At 37.4% G+C, this 21,253-nt stretch overlaps 1 protein-coding gene across 1 annotated transcript in view; it reads right to left on the bottom strand.

Annotated features, from left to right (window-relative positions):
* Window positions 1–327: 327 nt before the first annotated feature.
* The window catches only part of LOC128740638 (thioester-containing protein 1 allele R1-like), a 30,762-nt gene continuing 9,836 nt past the window's right edge, over window positions 328–21,253 (bottom strand). The window contains exons 6-14 of the mRNA XM_053836201.1: window positions 3,795–3,898; window positions 3,475–3,727; window positions 3,206–3,418; window positions 3,034–3,076; window positions 2,549–2,974; window positions 2,195–2,488; window positions 742–1,997; window positions 522–675; window positions 328–455 (exon numbers count right to left, since the gene is read on the bottom strand). Coding sequence (XP_053692176.1) covers window positions 328–455; window positions 522–675; window positions 742–1,997; window positions 2,195–2,488; window positions 2,549–2,974; window positions 3,034–3,076; window positions 3,206–3,418; window positions 3,475–3,727; window positions 3,795–3,898 — 2,871 coding nt within the window. The remainder of the gene's footprint in view (window positions 456–521; window positions 676–741; window positions 1,998–2,194; window positions 2,489–2,548; window positions 2,975–3,033; window positions 3,077–3,205; window positions 3,419–3,474; window positions 3,728–3,794; window positions 3,899–21,253) is intronic.

Genomic DNA, 21,253 nt, shown 5'->3' with positions numbered 1-21,253 from the left:
TTCAACATCGGCTATTGAAGGTCAGACGAAGGACCAGCCACATCTACAACACATACAAACATACAAACATACATACATACATACATACATACATACATACATACATACATACATACATACATACATACATACATACATACATACATACATACACAAACACATTCATACATAATCGAACATTTTACAATCTCATCAAGCTAAAGAGTAAATGACACTCGATTGTTCAAAACTCAGGTTTTCTAGTAGATTATATGACACGAACAAATGTTCGCACATATTTTATAACAACAAATTTTAATCATACCAATTAGAAAAACATGGAAAATCCTAAAAAAAATCGATCTTTTCCTGCTTCTGCTTGAATCCCCCATAGTACAATGCAAGACACTCTTCATCTTCACAGGTATCGCACAACTGCATTACTTTGTCATCATATGTTTCAATGGCAAAACGATCTGCAAAAAAACCTAACATATAAAAAGCGTCCGACAATGTTAATGTAAGTATGTATTAAGAAATACCTCGGTCGTAATAATCATAGACAACAACATAAGCCGGTCGATGCACTGCCACTTTGTATCTACAGTAGGATATCACTTTGAAACAATTCTCTTCCGGCCCTAGATTGTCATAGTATACAACTACTGAGGTGGCAGCGAATTGTAATTCGGTTTTCTGAAGAAGATTGATAATATTAATACATTTAGTACTTTCTAACGTCTTCTGTTGGTTTTCACCTACCTGAATTGCATTAGATAAATCTTCCACGCCGTCCGCTTCTACAAATATTCCGCTGGGGAAAAATACTTCAACAAATGCCATATTAGAGTGGCTGTAGGCTTCTTTTGGGATATATTTAACACATATCTCCAGGTGCTGCTCATGACAAGTCATTGTATTTAGCATTTGTACAGCCAATTGAAAGTTTTGCCGCGCCATTTGGATATTTTGATAGTAATCATATGCCACTTCCAAGTAGCCGCTTCCGATACCAGAAATGTCTACATCCATCTGGCGGATATGGTTGGGTAAATTAAATTCCTGAATAGCCATGGATTGTTTGTCGATGTCAATGGTATGAGATACGCTGAAGGCTTTTAAACTAACTCGATAATTATTTCTATGGATTTTCGCTGTAAATTTGGTAAGTGCTTTTAATCCGACAAATATATCCTGTGTTCCAGGAAATCTCCCTACGACGAAACAACTTCTGATCAACCATCGTAAAACAAGAAGTCCATCATGGAGTCTATTACTAACAACCGATGATAGCAGTGCGTATCCGGCAATTTCAACGTTAACCGAGGGCACTTGCCAGTATCGTTCAACAAGCTTTGTATCGAAAATAGATTCTTCATAAAGTTTGCTTAGGAAATCTTCCCGTTTCGATCGACCGCTAAGTGATAGTACATACGTGGCCAATGCTAGATCATACGAATTTATTATGCTGTAAAAATTTCTCTCCAAGAATGTTATCGATTTGTCTAGTGTTTGCCGATGTTTTGCTGCAATATCTTCATTTTCCAAAAAAGCAATTAGTACATACGCTGTAAGTGAATATTTGGTTAAACCCACTCCTCCTCGCACGTTAGCTTCTGTAATCCGACCAACCTCATTAAATGTGCCTTCTTGGGTTTGAATACTAGCCAACCAGCGGAATGCATCTTCAACTACCGACCAATCTATATCGATGTATGTCCTAGCAATGTTGAATGACATCACTACGAAAGCTGTTATGAATGTACCGCCTTTGGTGTCTGAAGCACCTTGGACACCGAAGGAACCATCCGACCGCTTGTATTTCAATTGTTTTTGATAACCACTTTGTAAGTAGTTAATTGCTTTTGTGCGATTTTTTTCTGAAAGCTTTCCACTTTCAGAAAGATAGTCTAAAATAACGATATTGGAAGCAAATTTGGCTATATTTTGTTCTCCGTTCCCAGTTGGCAGATGAATCAATGACTCCAAATTACTGATTGTTGTGTCAAACAATTTCGCTGTAACATTGAAAATAAAGCTAGTTTTGAAATGTACGAAAATGCATATTGGGCCGGTAATCGTAATCAACTCTAAAAAAACGCATGCAGAGAAAACTGTTAGCAACTGAGTTATTATCCTACCAATTTATTTTCAAAGGTTTCATATTTAGTTTTCGATGTGCAGCGTATTACCGGATGAAAAATTATTTATTTACCATTGAGTGTAAACTTAATTCTGACAGATCCTTCGTCAATGTCCCTTGGAATATCAATACCCATGCTAAACGTTTGCTGATCATGTTGTTGTAAATCGAAAATTCTGCCATCATATTTTTCGTAACGTCGGCTTTCCGGGGTTACTTGTAGCATCCGTTCGACAGTATCAGAAGCGAGTAAATTGATTGCTTCAACTTTTATTGCTATTTCGCCTAGTTTTCTTGCTTTAATCATAAAGGATATTGGGTGGCCATTAGATTTCGGCACGAGTACAGTTTTGGACTGGCGTGTTGCTAAAATAATGCAAATTGTTAAAATTTCGTCCAATCGATGGATGCAAGTACAAAACCTACTGTCATTAGAAGACTGTCCAACGAACTCAATTTCATTATTCTTGTTAAAAAGTGTTACTTCTGTACTAAGCGCATTTTCCAAAATGTTATAAATCGTCACCTGAATCGTAGCTTCGCCATAACGCTTTATGGAATGCGGCAAATTGAGTACAATGTAGAACAACGGTTTCTTCACCACCAACGTCAGTGGTTGTTTAATTATTCCTAATCCTAATGTGGGACTAAGCGCAAATCCTGAAACTGTCCACGAGGTTATGTCATCAGGCACACTGTCGCTGAAGCTAAGCTTATCCTGTTTGCCATTCATGACATTGTTTTTCCAAAACCATGCTTTGGGAAGTTTAGTCTTGGTGTACATAGGCTTTTGAATATTTTCAACTAATGGACAATGTTCACCAACCCCATTCATTTCATTCCCAGGATAAGCTAAATAAAAACTTAAATAGCTAAATTTGAAATATAGTACCGTAGTCGAACATACACACCGTTGTCAAACTCAGCAGTAGTTCTCATAAATAATCCCATGACCTGGAAATAAACATTTTAGCTATTGGCTGGAAATTTGACAAATTCGTTAAAATACGTAAAATATACGAGTAACTGCAAAATTTCTGGAACGTAGCCCAAGTCATATCTATACATCATTTCTTTACGTACATTTAACGGATCATATTCACTTAGGTGGGTGCACTCATATAGAGCCAAGTCGTTGAGCACATCTTTTTCGGTTAAATCATGTCCTGTGCGGTCCAATAAAGCTAAAGTTTGATAGGAAGCCCACAATGCGATGTAAGAATCTTTGGCAGTTTTAACGTCCGCATGGAAATCCTGACCGGTATGGTATTTCATAGCATCCAAGGTAACCGAGAACTACAAGTATTCATTTTTATTTTATTTTTTATCTTTTTTACCATAAACATACTCACTTCATTATTGAACGTATCAAAATTAAACTCAATGTCATCGTAAATTAGAACTTTGTTAATATAGAAAACAATGATCTGTGCTTTGGGTGCCATTTGAGAAGTGAGCACAAGCTTAAAGTTGGTTCTTTTCTGATTTCGTACCGGTTCATATCCAGAGGCGATCACACTGCCTCTCGATGTGACTGTGTAAGAGAAGTAGCTTAACGGTTCTGTACTGCTGATTTCGAAAAAGACCGAGGTGTTAACACGGATTCTAGAAGTAAATTGATTTTTTTTCTAAAAAATTAAACATTTGGTAAGATAGTTTCATACAAACTTACCGCTGGTTAGGTTTCAATGCGATTCGTAAAAATTTTATGTTACTGTTTGGTTGAATACCATCGATGGAATCAACAAGTTCATAGTCATGTGTGTTATATTTTACCTGCAAAACCGCAATATAACTAATACAGATTTAATACAATTTGTTAAGGTAAACTATTTATATTTTCTAATTCCTGTTCTGAGTTGGTTAATTAGAAAATATTCAGTCCAAAATAATATTTACTCTTGGAATTTGATTACCTATATGTATGTATCTTTTTTATAGTATTTCTCAGGGATGGAAAATCAGTGATTTTGATCAAATCTGTGAGTTATCGCCACACGCACAGATCACGATCCGTACAGTACATGACAAACCGTGAATCTTTAGCATTGATCGCAAGATTTTGCTCTCTAAACAGTCTCACCAGTCGATCACAGTATTATATCTTACCTAGCAGAGAGAGAAAATGTTATTCATGTTGTTTGAATTGAGATTCAAATGCTGCACACAACCAATCGTCCTTATCTGTTATATTTCTCAACGCAATCATGCAATGAACATGATCGATCTGACATGAGGTTGATCATAATCTGTACAGATCGCGACAAAGTATTTATCGCTTACAAGTAAAGATGTCAATGAATCTGAATCTGATCGCTCTAATGATCTTCATCGCTAGAAGCGATTTTTTTCCATCCCTGGTATTTCTATAAATATAAATTTGATTTAAAAAAAATAAAAATAAAAAAAAACTGTTTTTTCAACACTCTGAGTGGCAAAGCTGATAAATAACCTCAGCACTAGAAGCATCGCTGAAGTGGAGGTGTCTTTTGAGAAACAAATATAAACTCCTAAAAGATAAAAACATTTTATGTGCTTCAGCCCTTTTGAAAAAAAAATAAATAAATAAAACAAAATTATTCCTCCAGCAGGAAAGAGTTTTCTTCGTTCTTCGTTCTTACACGTGGTATTCGTTATACTTTTAATTCGGTATTCAGTTTTTTAATTTGATTTTTTTGTTTTAACCGTAGTATTTTAAATCTAATTTTAAGCACTTTCCAATTTTCGTTTATACTTTTTAATTTAGTTTTAGCTTTTATCACTACTAAATATACTAAAATTTCCGACGCGCACTTCTGTACTGCTCAAGAGTCGAGGACGGAAAGAAAGTGTCCACCCAATGTCAAGCTTTGGAAGCTAGATAGATATCATTAGATGGGCCGCAAATCGACAAAATGTCGAATTTTGACATATCTGGCCACATCAGTTCGGTTACGTATCCGTTAAGTGACGTTGCCAGTTAATGTCCCCCTAGCGATCAAAAGATGTACTTTGGTGGAGTTCGGTCACACCCTCGACCCTCTCGCCAAAGGTTGTTCAGTCTAGTGAACACTCAACCAGGCCATAACAATGTCGAAAGGAAAAACCAGCCCGGTGTCACCAATACACTCTCACATATGATTTGACAGTACCCCCATACTGATGGGCTCCTCGTTGCTGGGCCCCAAACAACAATGGCTGCTCCATATATTTTCTATGAAATGGTTTCCCGCCTAGTGTTTTGACGTTTGAGATTGCAGTCATAGAAAAATGGCGTCGTGCCGGGGGGTCGGGAAAAACAGAAGCTCAGTTTTCTGTTTATTCCATCCACACCGAGCAAGAGCAACGAATGGAATACTCGACTTCGGCCGGGCGAAGTAAGAATAAACACTCGTCGAGTTCGACACGAGTGAGCGCTTCGGTTCTGTTAACGTCTTCCCTTCGTAGGCTCTTTCGCTTTGAATATAGGAAAGAATTCGACCAGACGATTAAAGCTGCTCGAAATGGAAGAATAAGGCAATTTATGACGACAGTTTATGGTTTATATTCGAGCAGTGTAGCTTGTTGTTGTTTACATTGTTATGAAGAAAAAGATGGAAACACTTCTGGTACCCGCTCATACTTACACGGAATCGCATAGCCAGTTTCCAGAGAATTTGTGATAAAAAAGCATATATATTTCTGTCTCTCTTTTACTAATACCTGTTGTCGTTACCAGTAAGTGTCAAGATCGTAAACAAACCAAAAACTTATGCCCTTAAACGTCACATAAAACACTCTATTAATCGTCGCTTCAATCCAGCTTTTTACGCGCTATAATGGTGGCCGCTATAAATTGTGTTCGTAATATGCGAACAATCTTTTTGACAACTCTGCATACATCAAATCTGGCACTCTTCGTGATATCAGTGATGAGCACAACCACGTACAACGTACAGCAGTATGTCTGTCACCCTTCCGTTGTACATGTACAACGCTGTACACGTACAACGCTGGTACAATTGTATGTCTGTCTAGGGTATAATGAAGGTGACGATTACAGGGCCTGCACAATGCCAGAATCACAGATTTTTTCACACGCATAAATTTGGGACCCACCAATAATGTCAGCTCCTGTGAGTTCTGGTTCTACCAATGTGTCTGATAATTAAAGTACTTCATAAACTATGTATGTTACAGAAAAAAATACTCTAGAAAAATTAAATATTGCGGAGGAAATGATAGGGTTCCAAATTTATGCGTGTGAAAAAATCTGTGAAAATGGCATCTAGCTGCACTCAACATGAACTTATGTCATGTGTGAGATATACACTCATCGCTCTCTCACCATTCACAGTCAGGGTCAAAAGCGTAATCAGGATATTGGATGTGGAAAAGGAAAAGTGATTCAACTTGGGATGGAGTCCCAAGTCAGTGCTAATTGGAACCAACGCACAGTGGGGCGACTCCATACAAACGCTGGCCAAGCAAAAAAAATCTCTTTAAATCAAGGATAATATGTGGTTCTTAAGTAATTTTGGGGTGCTGAGCCCGAATTTCAGGTTTATTTTGCATTAGAACGTATATTTTTTGTGTTAGGGAGAATTTTCAACTGTTTTTCAAGTATTTTTTAAGTATAATGACGTATAAGAAATGAGGGTCATTTGGAAAACTATTGCAGATGGATTTTTGTAGGATAAAACATTATATAAAACTATTCAAAGCAAGTATGAACTTTAATAATCAACACAAAATCCATATAAGTTAATATTAATCAAAAATCAAAACTTTTCCCCTTATTAGTTTTCTTAATCTTCTTTATCTCCATCTTCTTCTTGTTTTTCTTCTTCTCCTTCTGCAGAATCACTAGTTTCACGTTTCGTCTTCAATAGTAATATAGCGTTCTCAGAAAGATTTTTCTAATTACATTTTTCCGTTTCGAAGAAGCTATAAGCTTTATCCGGAGAAATAAGAAGACGAATAATTCTATCACGATTTGTTTTTTCACACTTATTTTTGCATGTAAAATATTGTCTTATAAGGCAATAACCTTATTTTCGTGAGGGTCAATACCGGTGCAGTGGCTAGCATTCACGCCTCTCACACCGACGACCGTGGTTCAATTTCCAACCCCGCAGAAGTCACGAATGGCCCGAGTTGTCAAAGTGACTGTAATTAAACAAAGAAACTTATTTTTGTGCTTCTTCTGTCATTCGTCCTATCAGCAATATAGTTGTTTAGATTCATTTATGACCGCGAATTCAAATTCTTTGCATTGCAGTGGACGTGTTATATGAGGACTATACCCTGACGTAAAGGTTTTGCCTTTCTACTATATAAATATATAGTATAAAGGTATATAAATCACTTGGAAAACCGGAAATGGAAAGAAGGTCCTGCGGGCCGAATATTATATACCATTCGACTCAGTTTCGAAAACTGAGCATTTTCTGTGTGTGTGTATGTGTGTGTGTGTGTGTGTGTGTGTGTGTGTGTGTGTGTGTGTGTGTGTGTGTGTGTGTGTGTGTGTGTGTGTGTGTGTGTGTGTGTGTGTGTGTGTGTGTGTGTGTGTGTGTGTGTGTGTGTGTGTGTGTGTGTGTGTGTGTGTGTGTGTGTGTGTGTGTGTGTGTGTGTGTGTGTGTGTGTGTGTGTGTGTGTGTGTGTGTGTGTGTGTGTGTGTGTGTGTGTGTGTGTGTGTGTGTGTGTGTGTGTGTGTGTGTGTGTGTGTGTGTGTGTGTGTGTGTGTGTGTGTGTGTGTGTGTGTGTGTGTGTGTGTGTGTGTGTGTGTGTGTGTGTGTGTGTGTGTGTGTGTGTGTGTGTGTGTGTGTGACGCTTTTAATCTCACTCACTTTTCTCGGAGATGGCTGGACCGATTTTAATGTTCTTAGTGTCAAATGAAAGGTCTAGGTGTCCCATTGGTCGCTATTGAATTTCATACTGATCGGACTTTTAGTTCAAAAGTTATGTATAAAAATACGAAAAATATGGGACTTCATTATCTCATAGGTCTCTTAACCGATTTGAACAAAATTGATTGCATATGAAAGAGGAGCCTTGCAAACCCTTAACTTTCAAATTTCATGACGATTGGACTTGTAGTTTGAAAGTTACATGAAGAAATGTGAAAAAATAGTATTTAAAACATATTTATGTAACATATAAGCATTAATTTAATGAAAAACATCACACATGTTATGATTATTTGAAAATTACTGCTGAGATCTATCAAACGAAACCAAGTTATTTAAAATCGGACGGTTCATTCAAAAGTTATTCAAACTTTAACACTTAAGCACCGTATATTAAACCGTTAAAACGTGTGAAATCAAAACCCGAATTAATCCACCTAGCGGCGTGACCTAGCCTTTCTACTGTCACAATAATCATCATTTAATTTCTCAGGAACATCTATGTATAATTAACATGACTATATTTTTAAATATCCGTTCCGTATTCCTTAAAATCCTTATTTGCCAGTAAAATTCACAACGTATTGCGTAGAATAATTAAATTTTCTTTCCTTGTGTGCGTAGATACTTGTAACACCTTATTTAGTTTTATAATCGGTCGGCCTAAACTTTCGGGCTTCAGAGCCACATAGGAAACTTGTTTTGAATTGACAATATGAAATATGTGTTCAGAACAGATTTGTTGCTAATTAATTAATACCATGTGTTCAAAAGTTAGCATCTTTGAAAAACAAGAGTTCAGAAAAATTATTATTATACTTCGCCTTTGAAGACAAAGAATATCGACAACAAAATGATTAATCTCAAAATTTTACTATTAGTTTGCTTGGCTTCAATTTTGCAATATATCTGAATTAGAAAAAATAACTGAATAGAGCATTAGATATGAAAAAGAGAAATTGAACTTTTTCTTAGCTGGCGCTCCTTCAGATAATTATTTTTGCATGAAAATCAAAACTTATGCTTTTTTTGAATGTACTTTCATGAAAAGATAGTCATTAGCTTGATCGCATCGTTTTTACAATGTTGGAGGGTTAGGAAAACAAGAGGGTTGCAAAAGCTGCGCCTTAAACATGCTTGAGAATGGGAAATATGATCGATATGATTTTCAGTGTTTGTCATTTTTGATTTATTTGTTGAAACATGATACATGACATAAGACATCTGTCCTTTAAAATGTCATTAACGAAAACAAATCTTACAAAATTACTACCGTGCAACGTTTACTTCCTATTTTTCATATAACATTTCTAAGCTCTATCTATTGATTGAAAAGAGCATCTATTGATGCGCAAAATTTGTTTGAAATTTGTATAAATTTATTTGGAAAAATCAACTCATTTTTAATCCTATACACCACTATACCTTCATGCTTAAATTAACTGCTTTTCTTCGCTGTTTGCTTTTCGTGTACAATTGTGAGTAACAGCAAGTGAACAAAATGACAATTGAAATCTGAAATCAAAGAAAAGAAAAAGCTTTTCGATTGAATCCCATTATTTAATATTTATTTGCAACAGATACGTAGTTCGCCTACGACGTGCAGGCTTCAACAGCGTCTTATTTCAAAGCGTATACGTATCTGTTGCGAATAAATATTAAATAGTGGGATTTAGTCGGTAAAAGTTTTTTCTTTTCTTTAATTTCAAATTTCGTATTCCACTAAGAGGCTTCAAAAATTTCAGACAATTGATTCAGAAAAGTTAGAAACATATTTTCTTGAATTTCAATGCAAATTTAAAAATTGTAAATTGTCATCCCAAGTAACAATTTGAGTTTTATTACACTCTTATGATGACATTCAAGACCAAAATTGGTCATGAAAACCACCAGAAGAGTGCAATCAAACTCACATTGTTGCTTGGGATCACATACACACACATACATACATACATACATACATACATATATACATACATACATACATACATACATACATACATACAAGCATACATACATACATACATACATACATACATACATACATACATACATACATACATACATACATACATACATACATACATACATACGTACATACACACATACATCACACACATTGAATACAATCAACATTTGTTTTGAATTCACACGTTTTAACGGTTTAATATACGGTGCTTAAGTGTTAAAGTTTAAATAACTTTTGAATGAACTGTCCGATTTTAAATAACTCGGTTTCGTTTGATAGATCTCAGTAGTAATTTTCAAATAATAATAAAATGTGTGATGTTTTTCATTGAATTAATGCTTATATGTTACAAAAATATGTTTTAAATACTATTTTTTCACATTTCTTTATGTAACTTTCAAACTACAAGCCCAATCGTCATGAAATTTGGAAGTTAAGGGTTTGCAAGGCTCCTCTTTCATATGCAATCAATTTTGTTCAAATCGGTTAAGGGACCTATGAGATAATGAAGTCCCATATTTTTCATATTTTTATACATAACTTTTGAACTAAAAGTCCGATCAGTATGAAATTCAATAGCGACCAATGGGACACCTAGACCTTTCATTTGACACTAAGAACATTAAAATCGGTCCAGCCATCTCCGAGAAAAGTGAGTGAGATTAAAAGCGTCACATACACACACACACACACACACATACACACACACACATACATACACACACACAGAAAATGCTCAGTTTTCGAAACTGAGTCGAATGGTATATGACATTCGGCCCGCAGGACCTTCTTTCCATTTCCGGTTTTCCAAGTGATTTCTATACCTTTATACTATATATTTATATAGTAGAAAGGCAAAACATATCAATCAAATGTTGATTGTATTCAATGTATGAGATGTGTGTGATGTATGTATGTATATATGTATGTATGTATGTATGTATGTATGTATGTATGTATGTATGTATGTATGTATGTATGTATGTATGTATGTATGCATGTATGTATGTATGTATGTGTGTATGTATGTATGTATGTATGTGATGACAATTTGCAATTTTAAAATTTGCAATGAAATTCAAGAAAAGTGAGAAACATGTCAATTGTCTGAAGTTTTTGAAGCCTCTTAGTGGAATACGAACTCTGAAATTAAAGAAAAGAAAAAACTTTTACCGACTAAATTCCTCTATTTAATATTTATTCGCGACAGATACGTATACGCTTTGAAATAAGACACTGATGCAGCCTGCACGTCGTAGGTGAACTACGTATCTGTTACAAATAAATATTAAATAGTGGGATTCAATCGAAAAGTTTTTTCTTTTCTTTGATTTCAGATTTCAATTGTGTTTTTTTTTTCACTTGCTGTTACTCACAATTGTACAAGAAAAGCAAAAAGCGAAGAAAAGCAGTTTATTTGAGCATGTAGGTATAGGGGTGTATAGAATCAAAAATACTAGTGAGTTGATTTTTCCAAATAAATTTGTACAAATTTCAAACAAATTCTGCGCATCAATAGATGCTCTTTTCAATCAATAGATACTAGAGCTTAGAAATGTTATATGAAAAATAGGAAGTAAACGTTGCACGGTAGAAATTTTGTAAGCTTTGTTTTCGTTAGTGATATTTTAAAGGACAGATGTCATGTTTTAATAAATAAATCAAAACAACACAAGCACTGGGAATCATATCGATCGTATTTCCCATTCTCAAGCATGTTTATGGCGCAGCTTTGGCACTATTTTTCGACCTCATCTTGTTTTCCTAACCCTCTAACATTGTAAAAACGATGCGATCAAGCTAATGACTATCTTTTCATGAAAGTACATTCAAAAGAAGCTTAAGTTTTGATTTTCATGCAAAAATAATTATCTGAAGGAGCGCTAGCTAAGAAATAGTTCCATTTCTCGTTTTCATATCTAATGCTCTATTCAGTAATTTTTTTTAATTCAGATATATTGCAAAATTGAAGCCAAGCAAACCAATAGTAAAATTTTGAGATCAATCATTTTGTTGTAGATATCCTTTTTCTTCAAAAGCGAAATATAATAATAATTTTTCTGAACTCTTGTTTTTCAAAGATGCTAACTTTTGAATGCATGGTATCAATATCAAAATATCAAAAATCTGCTATGAACAAATACTTCATATTGTCAATTCAAAACAAGTTTCGTATGTGGCTCTGAAGCCCGATAGTTAAGGCCGTCTGTAGACCCGTTAGAGGGTTAATTTCTAATTTTCTATACATATTCATTTAAGTCTGTAAAAATTATCTTTTGTGTTTACATTATTTTTCTATAAATATTATAAAACTAAATAAGGTGTTCATCAAGTAACATAAATGACGCTTACATGTATTTACGCACCCAAGAAAATAAAATATAATTCTACATAATACGTTGTGAATTTTACTGGCAAATAAGGATTTTGAGGAATACGGAACGGATATTTAAAAATATAGTCTAATATAACATCTATACATCTACAATTAAGTTCCTGAGAAATTAAATAATGATTATTGTGGCAGTAGAAAGGCTAGGTCACGCCGCTAGGTGGATTAATTCGGGTTTTTGGGATACAAACAATAAGTTTCGAATTTTTCTGAAATTATGTGAGTTTGTTTATTTGCATAGTAGCGTAAAGGAAACCCTTTATAATTTGCTACCAGCGATTTTATCATGGATATTTACATTATTTTTCTTATTAACTACATACACACAATTCTGAATTAGTTACGATTCCAATATTCGAGACAGCCCCTCTTGAAAACTACTTCCGACGTTGAGCGTTTGATTGTATCAGATAGTGGTGCTTATTACCAATCTCACTTCACGGTGAAATAAATTTCACTTCCAAACTCACGTCACTTTTTTTGACTTATTCCCGATTCCACGTAGAGTGAAGTGAAAAAAATTTCATTCGTGAAGTGAGATTGGCAGTGAAGTGAGTTGCATAATAACCCCATTGACAAGATTGACGGAATAGCGTTTTTTTTGACGTAGGACTACGTCTTTGTTTACTATACTGGGACTGGGTAGCACTTTGTAAAAACAAGAAATAGAAGTGTAACGTTTGAATGAATATTTCAAACGCTAATAGCTACTATACTACTGAACGAAACATAACAGTTAATATGTCGTTGGATAGATAAAATGTCCAGCAATTTTATAGTAACATACTAATAATAATTTTTTATACGCTAAATAGTGAAAATGTGTGTAAAGATTCAAGGTCGAATTTTTCCATACATTTCCCTTGTTATCGCCTAGCTTCACAGGCACGGACGACAATTAGATACACCAAAGGATTTGGATCCAAATGATAACCTTGAGACCACTTTGTAAGCCACACCCCTTTTCCAATCCAATCGGCAACATCGATGGCTATTGACGGCAACACCGGTCCCAAAGACAAGCGGAATCAGAGGGCAATGGCCAACGTGAATCCCACACGATGCACTTAACATTACATTTTGCATTATCCCCATCGCAGACATGCGAAATTGTTCGATAGCTTGCTCAATCAGTGTCGGACAATCATTTAAGCAGCAGCAGCCGATATGGTTTCCCCCACCACCTATACTAGCTTACAAGCAGCAGCGGCAGTGCCAGTGACTATAAAATGGTACTCTTGGTTCGCCGTCTGCTCATTCATCGCACAATCGCACTGACGGACGGTCAGTATTTACCATCGACGGCTATTGGTGGCGAAAGCAACGGCATTTGGCGGCAAACACCAGCGATCGGAGCCAACAACGATAGCAATCGGAAGGTAACGATAGCATTTTTGGCGGCTATTGGAGGCAAATCCAAGGACCTTTGCGGCATCTAATGTCATTTTCGATGCCAATTCGAGGCACCCAATGGCATTTTGGCGGTTATTTTCGCAAACCAACAGCAAATGGAAGCAAATCGACTGACGGGCAGCAGCAAATTCAGCAGTAGGCCGTTGTGGTCTTAAACAGTTCTTATCAGTTCTTATAAGAACTAGAGTAATTGAAGAATGAAAAGAATTTTCTTCACTTTTCTAAATGGTTAACGTTTCAACGTTCCATGGAAAATGCTTGCTCATTCAGCGTCGGATAATCATTCGAGCAGCAGCAGCAATTGATCTGGTTTCCCCCACCACCTCACTAGCTTACAAGCAGCAGCGGCAGTACCAGTGACTATAAAATGGTACTCTTGGTTCGCCGTCTGCTCATTCATCGCACAATCGCACTGACGGACGGTCAGCATTTACCATCGACAGCTATTGGTGGCGAAACCAACGGCATTTAGCGGCAAGACCGGTTATTGGTGGCAACACCGATTGTTGACTGCACTGAAGAGGTTGATGTTACTTATAACCAATGGCCCTTTTAAGGGCCGCAAACTAATTAAATGAAGCATAATCAGAATTTATCTCAAATGTGCAAAATGGTTTTGATTATTATTTGTAACCAACGGCCAGAAACTATTTGAAGGAAGTTGGTTCAAATATCAAACTACGCATAACATATTTATTACAATGATCTGTGGGCTGGCCATTCATTGCTATTTCAACCTTTGTGAAATACAGTAGTGATTTGTTAAAGAATTCGCTATGTCTAAATGGTTGCAGGCGTTATATTTACGTAACCACCGTAAACGTATTCGTGAACAAGTGGCTGGTGTAGTAACTGAGCCAAGGATATCCTTAACAGGAGCAGAGCGTACTAGATTATCACGCAAACGAAAGCGTGAGAGTGCTTCTAGTTCGGCAGGTGAAGTTGCAAGTTTGTCGCACGAAGAGGCATCACCCGCAGATATCAATCCATCGCATACCGTTATAATTCCGTCACATGAAATGACAGGTAAGCATATTTATAGAAAATTATCGCATGCTATTTGAGCTGTTTAGAAAGAAGTTCATAATAAATTTCGTAGCGAAATTACAAAAATACACTACAACTCAGTGCATTGATGGCAACAAATGTTTGTTTATTCGTGAATCTAAAATTGAATCTAAAATTTAAACTTAAATTAGTTGTGAAAATCTGGTGAATACTTAAATTACATAGTGGATCGTGAAACAATGTTCAAACTATCTCTGCTCTATTTACTCTATTTACTGCTAAATTGCTAGGGAATAGTAGGGAAGTGAACTGCTTGTATCCTCATGACTCAAGAAATGCACCGATTTTATTGTCCAGTCCCAGATATACCTGGCTGAGCTTCTATCAAGCAGTTATTAATAATTGTGTAAGACAGATTATCTAGTTTGGCATATTATTTAGTATCAATGCCAATTTCATTCTTACTATTTATTATTTGTGAAGATATCTTATATCACATTATACTAAGTTTGAAACGGTTGAGTGCTTTAAAGAAAGGGATGAAATTGATTCAAATGTAAATTGGGTAACATGATCATCTAAAAGCGGTATTTTTGTTTTCGGTTCGCTCAGTACATGCTAAATCATTGTCAGTATTATATACCTTCGGGAATCTCTCATCATCGCGTTGCCCCAATGTGAAATATCAAACGCCTAATGAAAATTGCCATAATTTGCATTCCATATCCCACGCAACCACAGAATTGGATATAAATAACCTAAAGGTTAAAGAATTTAAATAACCTTTAACATTTTAGACTCAGTACACTGATTCATCTGTAACAAACTAGTAATAGTATTATTAAATGCGCTGACTTTGACATATTCCTGTATATTCAATCGTCACAGTCTACTTCGTATCAATATTTTGATTTGACATGTATTCTAATTATTCATTTACTTGATGGCGTTTGATGAATTCGACAAGTTTCTACATCGAATTTTGAACGTGCTGACCAGGAATTTGCTAAACGTTTCATACAAAATGAGTTCGGTGTTGTATGCAGTGTCTGTGACAGATTATGGTTTGTTAACGATTTGAAACCTATAACACAAGATTTTGCAACAGTATTGCAAGAGAGTGGATCGTTTGAATCAGTTAATGGATTTCAAGTATGCCAAACTTGTCGCAGCAATCTGAAACAACAAAAAATTCCAACATTATCTAAAACTAATGGGTTTGCCTATCCGCAAGTACCGACGGGTTTACCGCCGCTCGATCCTATTGCAGAAAGGTTAGTGTCACCTCGCTTACCTTTCATGCAAATACGTCGTTTGCGCTTTGCTGCAGGTAAGCTGCAATGCTTTAATAGTTTCATTATTATTCGTCTACACAATCCTTAATCACAGGTAGTTACTCGATTGTTGGTCAAGTAATCAATTGCCCCGTAGATGTAGGTGAGATGTTGCGCTCCCTTCCTCGTCAACTTGACGACGATCAAGCGTTTAATGTATTCATCAAAAAACATGTGATACACAAGTCTTCCTACCTGTCCGGATTCGTTAAGAAATCGGTAGTTAAAGCTTGGCTTACGTATTTAGTTAAAACGCCATTGTACCGCAGATACGGTATCGTTATGGACGGTAATAGAATAGAAGATCTAGATAACAGTGCTCCGGATGATCGGATTGCATTGGAAACCATTGATTTCGATAATGAAACAGAGTTGCTACTGGGTCAACAAGAAACGCTTTTATGGAATGAAGACAAATGCCTAGAAATCGCCCCCGCTCAAAACAAGATCCCCTTGTCTATAATCTATGATGAGCATGGCGAAGAGCTGTCATATCCTGCCATTTATTTCGGCTGTCCGCGTGAATTTAGACCAGGCGTACGCGTGACGTACTTTATGATTGCTTCCAGCGAAACTCGTCGTTGTGATAGACGAGGAGCAAAGCCACAGCACGTATTATACATGGCGATGAAAGTTCTTCGTTTACGAGTTTCGGAAGGATTGCAATGCACCTTTAAGTGTATGGGCACCGCGAATGTTACTCGCGGCGATCTTCAGAATAGGGAATTTATGGAGCAATGCATTAACCGGAATCTATCGTTCCTGAAAACCATTCCGAACTCAGTCCAGTACTGGCAGCAAAGGAAAAGGGATCTTTTTGCCATGATGCGCCAACTTGGTAAGCCTACGATGTTCCTAACACTTAGTGCGAACGAAACAAAGTGGCCTCACCTGCTCAAAACTCTATACCGGTTATCCGAAAGAGAAAATAACACCGAGTTAACAAATCCAATGCAGGAATTGACTGCCTTACAGAGAGCAACATTGGTCAACAATGATCCGGTTACGTGCTGCGCATACTTCAATAAGCTTGTGGACACGATTATGATTCTGTTAACGTCGCCAAAGTACAACATATTTGGAAAATATCAAGTAGTTGATTATTTCAAGCGGATCGAATTCCAACATCGGGGTAGTCCACACGCGCATATCTTGCTATGGTTGAAAAATGACCCACGTGAAGCAGTCGGAGAGAATATGACCGATACCGTGCGGTTGATTGATGAACTCTGTTCCGTCAAGGGCGAGGATTTACCGGATACCTATGGTTATCAGGTAAATCTACTGTTCATGTGTTGTACTTCGGCATATTCAATTTGTTTATTCTGGGTTCATAAACATACATTCACTTGCTATAAGAAGAATGAAAACCGCTGTCGGTTCAACATTCCTTATTGGCCCATGGACCAAACCAGGATACTCGTTCCTATTGCTTCGGATGATAGCCGCCGCGATCAGTTGGTTAAAAGGCCAAGAAAATGCGCGAAGTACTAGATACAAATGCATTCGACACACTGGAATCGTTTCTTCTTGAATGTAATTGTACAATGGATAAATACCTCGATGTTATCCGTGCAACCATTCGCCGTCCCACTGTTTTGCTCAAACGATCCATGTCTGAACTTTGGACAAACTCGTTTAATCCGTGGATAGCTCGAAATCTGCTCTCGAATATGGACTTGCAGTTTATATTGGATGAATATTCGTGTGCTGCGTATGTTGTCGAATATGTGAACAAAACCAATCGAGGAATAAGTTGCCTTCAACGAGACCTTATCGCACTACAAGAACAATTTCCTGATCAAGACAATACTGAACTTCTGAAGAAACTGAGCATCAAAATGCTCAACTCCGTGGAGATGTCGGCCCAAGAGGCGGCATGGTATCTTTTACGTCAACCGATGTCAGAAGCAAGTCGAGCGATACAATTCATACCAACGATGTGGCCGCATGAGCGTACGAAATCAAGAAAGCGAAATGCACGAATGGATGAAGAGGGAATCGACGACAGTTCAACTGATGTCTGGACATTAAATATCGTGCAAAAGTATGAAGCGCGGCTCGGTCTAGATGATGTATGTCTAGCCGATTTTGCAGCAAATTACACAAAAGAACGAAATGGTACTAATTCATATAAGATCCGCCGTTTTTCCCGTATACTGCAGTGGTGTGGCTACGAGATGGCAAAGCTCTTTGAGTATAAGCGAGAGATGGTGGTGTTGTTTATACCATTTCGGAATGAAATGTGCGATGTTCTCGACAATAACAAGTTTCTTCAACTCTACGACCAAAACGAAGCAGCAATTCTAGCGAAGCGCAAGCAATATGATTGTGAGCTCAATCTTGAACATATCGTTGACGAGTATTTGCGGTTGTGTATTGAGGATGAATCAGGTGTACAGGAAACGGATGCTAATGTTAAGCGTGCTGAGTGCACGAGAACCATTGCAATGGAACCAAATGACGATGATATTGTACTGCTACCCACTAACGCCTTATCGGCGGTCATTAAACAACGCACCTCGGTAATGACCAGTCAAGAATATTGCAGTTTAATGCGGAAGACAAATCCGGAACAGCGCGCTCTGATTCTTCACGTTATCGACAGCCTCCATTGTTTCGATGAAACCAGAAAACCGCTGCAATTGTTTTTCACCGGGCCGGCCGGGTGCGGCAAAACTTTCACGCTTCGTATTGTGATGGAGACATATAACCGCTTCAGTCAAGCTCATAACTCTCTAAACAACGCCTATGTTGCTTGCGCATCTACCGGAAAGGCAGCGGTAGCTATTGGTGGTACGACGGTGCATTCCGCTTTCCATATAACAATGGATCGGCGGCATCATGGAAAGCTAGGTTTCGAGATGCTCCAATTGTATCGCAATTCATTTGCCAATATTAAGCTAATTATAATCGATGAGATCAGCATGATTGGTGCAAACATTTTGAACACTGTTCATACGCGACTGCAAAATATTAGTGGCAACTATGATGATGCTTTTGGCGGAAAAGACATTTTACTATGTGGAGATTTTCGTCAGTTACCGCCAGTAAATGCTAGAGCCCCGTTTAAACCTGTGAACAATTCCTTAGGAGGTGCTTCACTCTGGCAGTCTTTGAAATTCTTCCCACTGCGTCAAGTTATGCGACAGAGTGACACTGAATTCTCATCCATACTCACAAAAATCGGAAACGGCGAACAATTATCGGATGACGAGACTAAAGTCATTGAGGGGAGATTCCGTACAGCTGAATGATGCCAGGAAAATGTACCGAACGCAATTCGCTTATTCCATAGGAACACCGATGTAGAAGCATTCAATCAGAAAACATTGAGTCTTCGGCAAGGATTAGATCATACTGCTGAGGATGTAATAACTGGACATAGAGATGCTACCCAGCTGACGAGTGCCCGCACCAAACTATATCGCATGAGCGTCGCTGAAACCGGATGCCTTCCGTACATGTTACGATTGGTTGTGGGAATGTCGTATATGATAACTACGAACGTGGAAGTAGCAGAAGGCATTGTAAATGGTGCGATTGGCAAGCTTATGTTCATTGAGTTCGCAGAAACTGAAGAGCAATCCGCCTGTCGATCGTGGTTCAAGTTTCAGAATGACACAGTTGGCGCTCAACTTCGAATCAAGTCAAGGCCGATAGTGTTTTCGAAGCCCGGTGTACTCAGACAAGACTGGACACCTATCAGTAAGCGATCCGCCAATATCAAACTTAGAAGCGCTATTAAATGTAAACGAGCTCAATTCCCCGTCGTTAGTGCTTGTGCACTCACCATACATAAATCACAAGGTGGAACATTCTCAGAAGTCGTTGTCGACTACGCCAGAAGTCAGGAGCAGCAGTTAGTATATGTTGCGATGTCGAGAGTAAGTTCATTGCAAGGTTTGTACCTAACAAACTCAACGAATTCGTTCAAATTTCACCATGCGAAGGGCAGTAATACTCCCAAAATGAAAGAATTGCGTACAGAGATGAGTCGACTAGAGAACCACAGATTGGTAACAATTCGGGATGAACTGATTGAATTCGTAACCAGCGGCAACCATTCTTTCGTGCTAGTTAGTCTAAATATTCAGAGCTTCAATGCTCATTCTGAAGATGTATCAACTGATCCCGTTCTTAGACTGGCAGATGTCTTTGCGTTCAGCGAAACATGGGCAAACAATAACGCATCGTTAGCAATGGAAGGTTCGTTATATTCATTCTATTTCTTTCAATAATTGTTACGCATTATTTTATCTATTTTTGCAGGGTATACCTGTATCACGCATTTTAAACGAGAAAACCAACGTGCTGGTGGAGTTGCCATTTTCGTGAAAAGTGAATTTGCAACTATGTCATCCCAACACGAAATTATAAAAGCGAGTGAGGTACATGACGCTATGCTTCTAGACGCGGAAAATTTTGGAGATATCTGCGCTGCAGAATTGTTTATTGACGGAAGCAAAACAATCTTATTCGCCGTTTATATCTCACCGAATACGTCACTGAAACTGATACAACTGTTTTTAACTCGACATCTGTTTTACTCGAATTATGAAACCCCAACAATAGTGACAGGTGACTTCAATGTGGATATCTCTAAAGAGGAGAATAGCGATTTGGTAAATTTCATGACGGAATGGATGAAATTTGATCTCGTGACTGATCCCAGACAGGCAACAACCCTGGGAGGTTCATGCATCGATCTTACTTTTTCGAGGAATATTCCGGTATTGTCTACGAAAAGGTACGTGTCGTACTTTTCGTATCATCGTCCTCAGTTCACGTTGCTATCAAGTTAAAATTGATAAAGCCGAGACGATCGTTTTCTACCACAGCCCTAGAGTAAGTAAGGTTTAACAGTATCGACTTACATTGAATTGATTGATTGAATTGATTTGTTCTGTTAACAAATACTAAAACTTAGAAAGTTTTGTAAGTTTCACATCCTACTATTTATTTCAGTCATATATTTCAACAGTGGTCATTCGCCTTTACAGATGCCAACAATCGCTCCCGATGAACCCTTTTCGATTGGCAGCTAAATTTATTTTATCACGATTTACTGTTTCTTGACAACCGAGCCACGGTGCCTGATTTTGAACTCGCGATTTTGGGGCCATTTGTGATGGCATTGAATACTTT

This window comes from Sabethes cyaneus, chromosome 3 (assembly GCF_943734655.1).
Source record: "Sabethes cyaneus chromosome 3, idSabCyanKW18_F2, whole genome shotgun sequence".
Lineage (NCBI taxonomy): Eukaryota > Metazoa > Arthropoda > Insecta > Diptera > Culicidae > Sabethes > Sabethes cyaneus.
The sequence above is the reverse complement of the archived record's forward strand: the minus strand, read 5'-3'. Positions and strand labels throughout refer to the sequence as shown.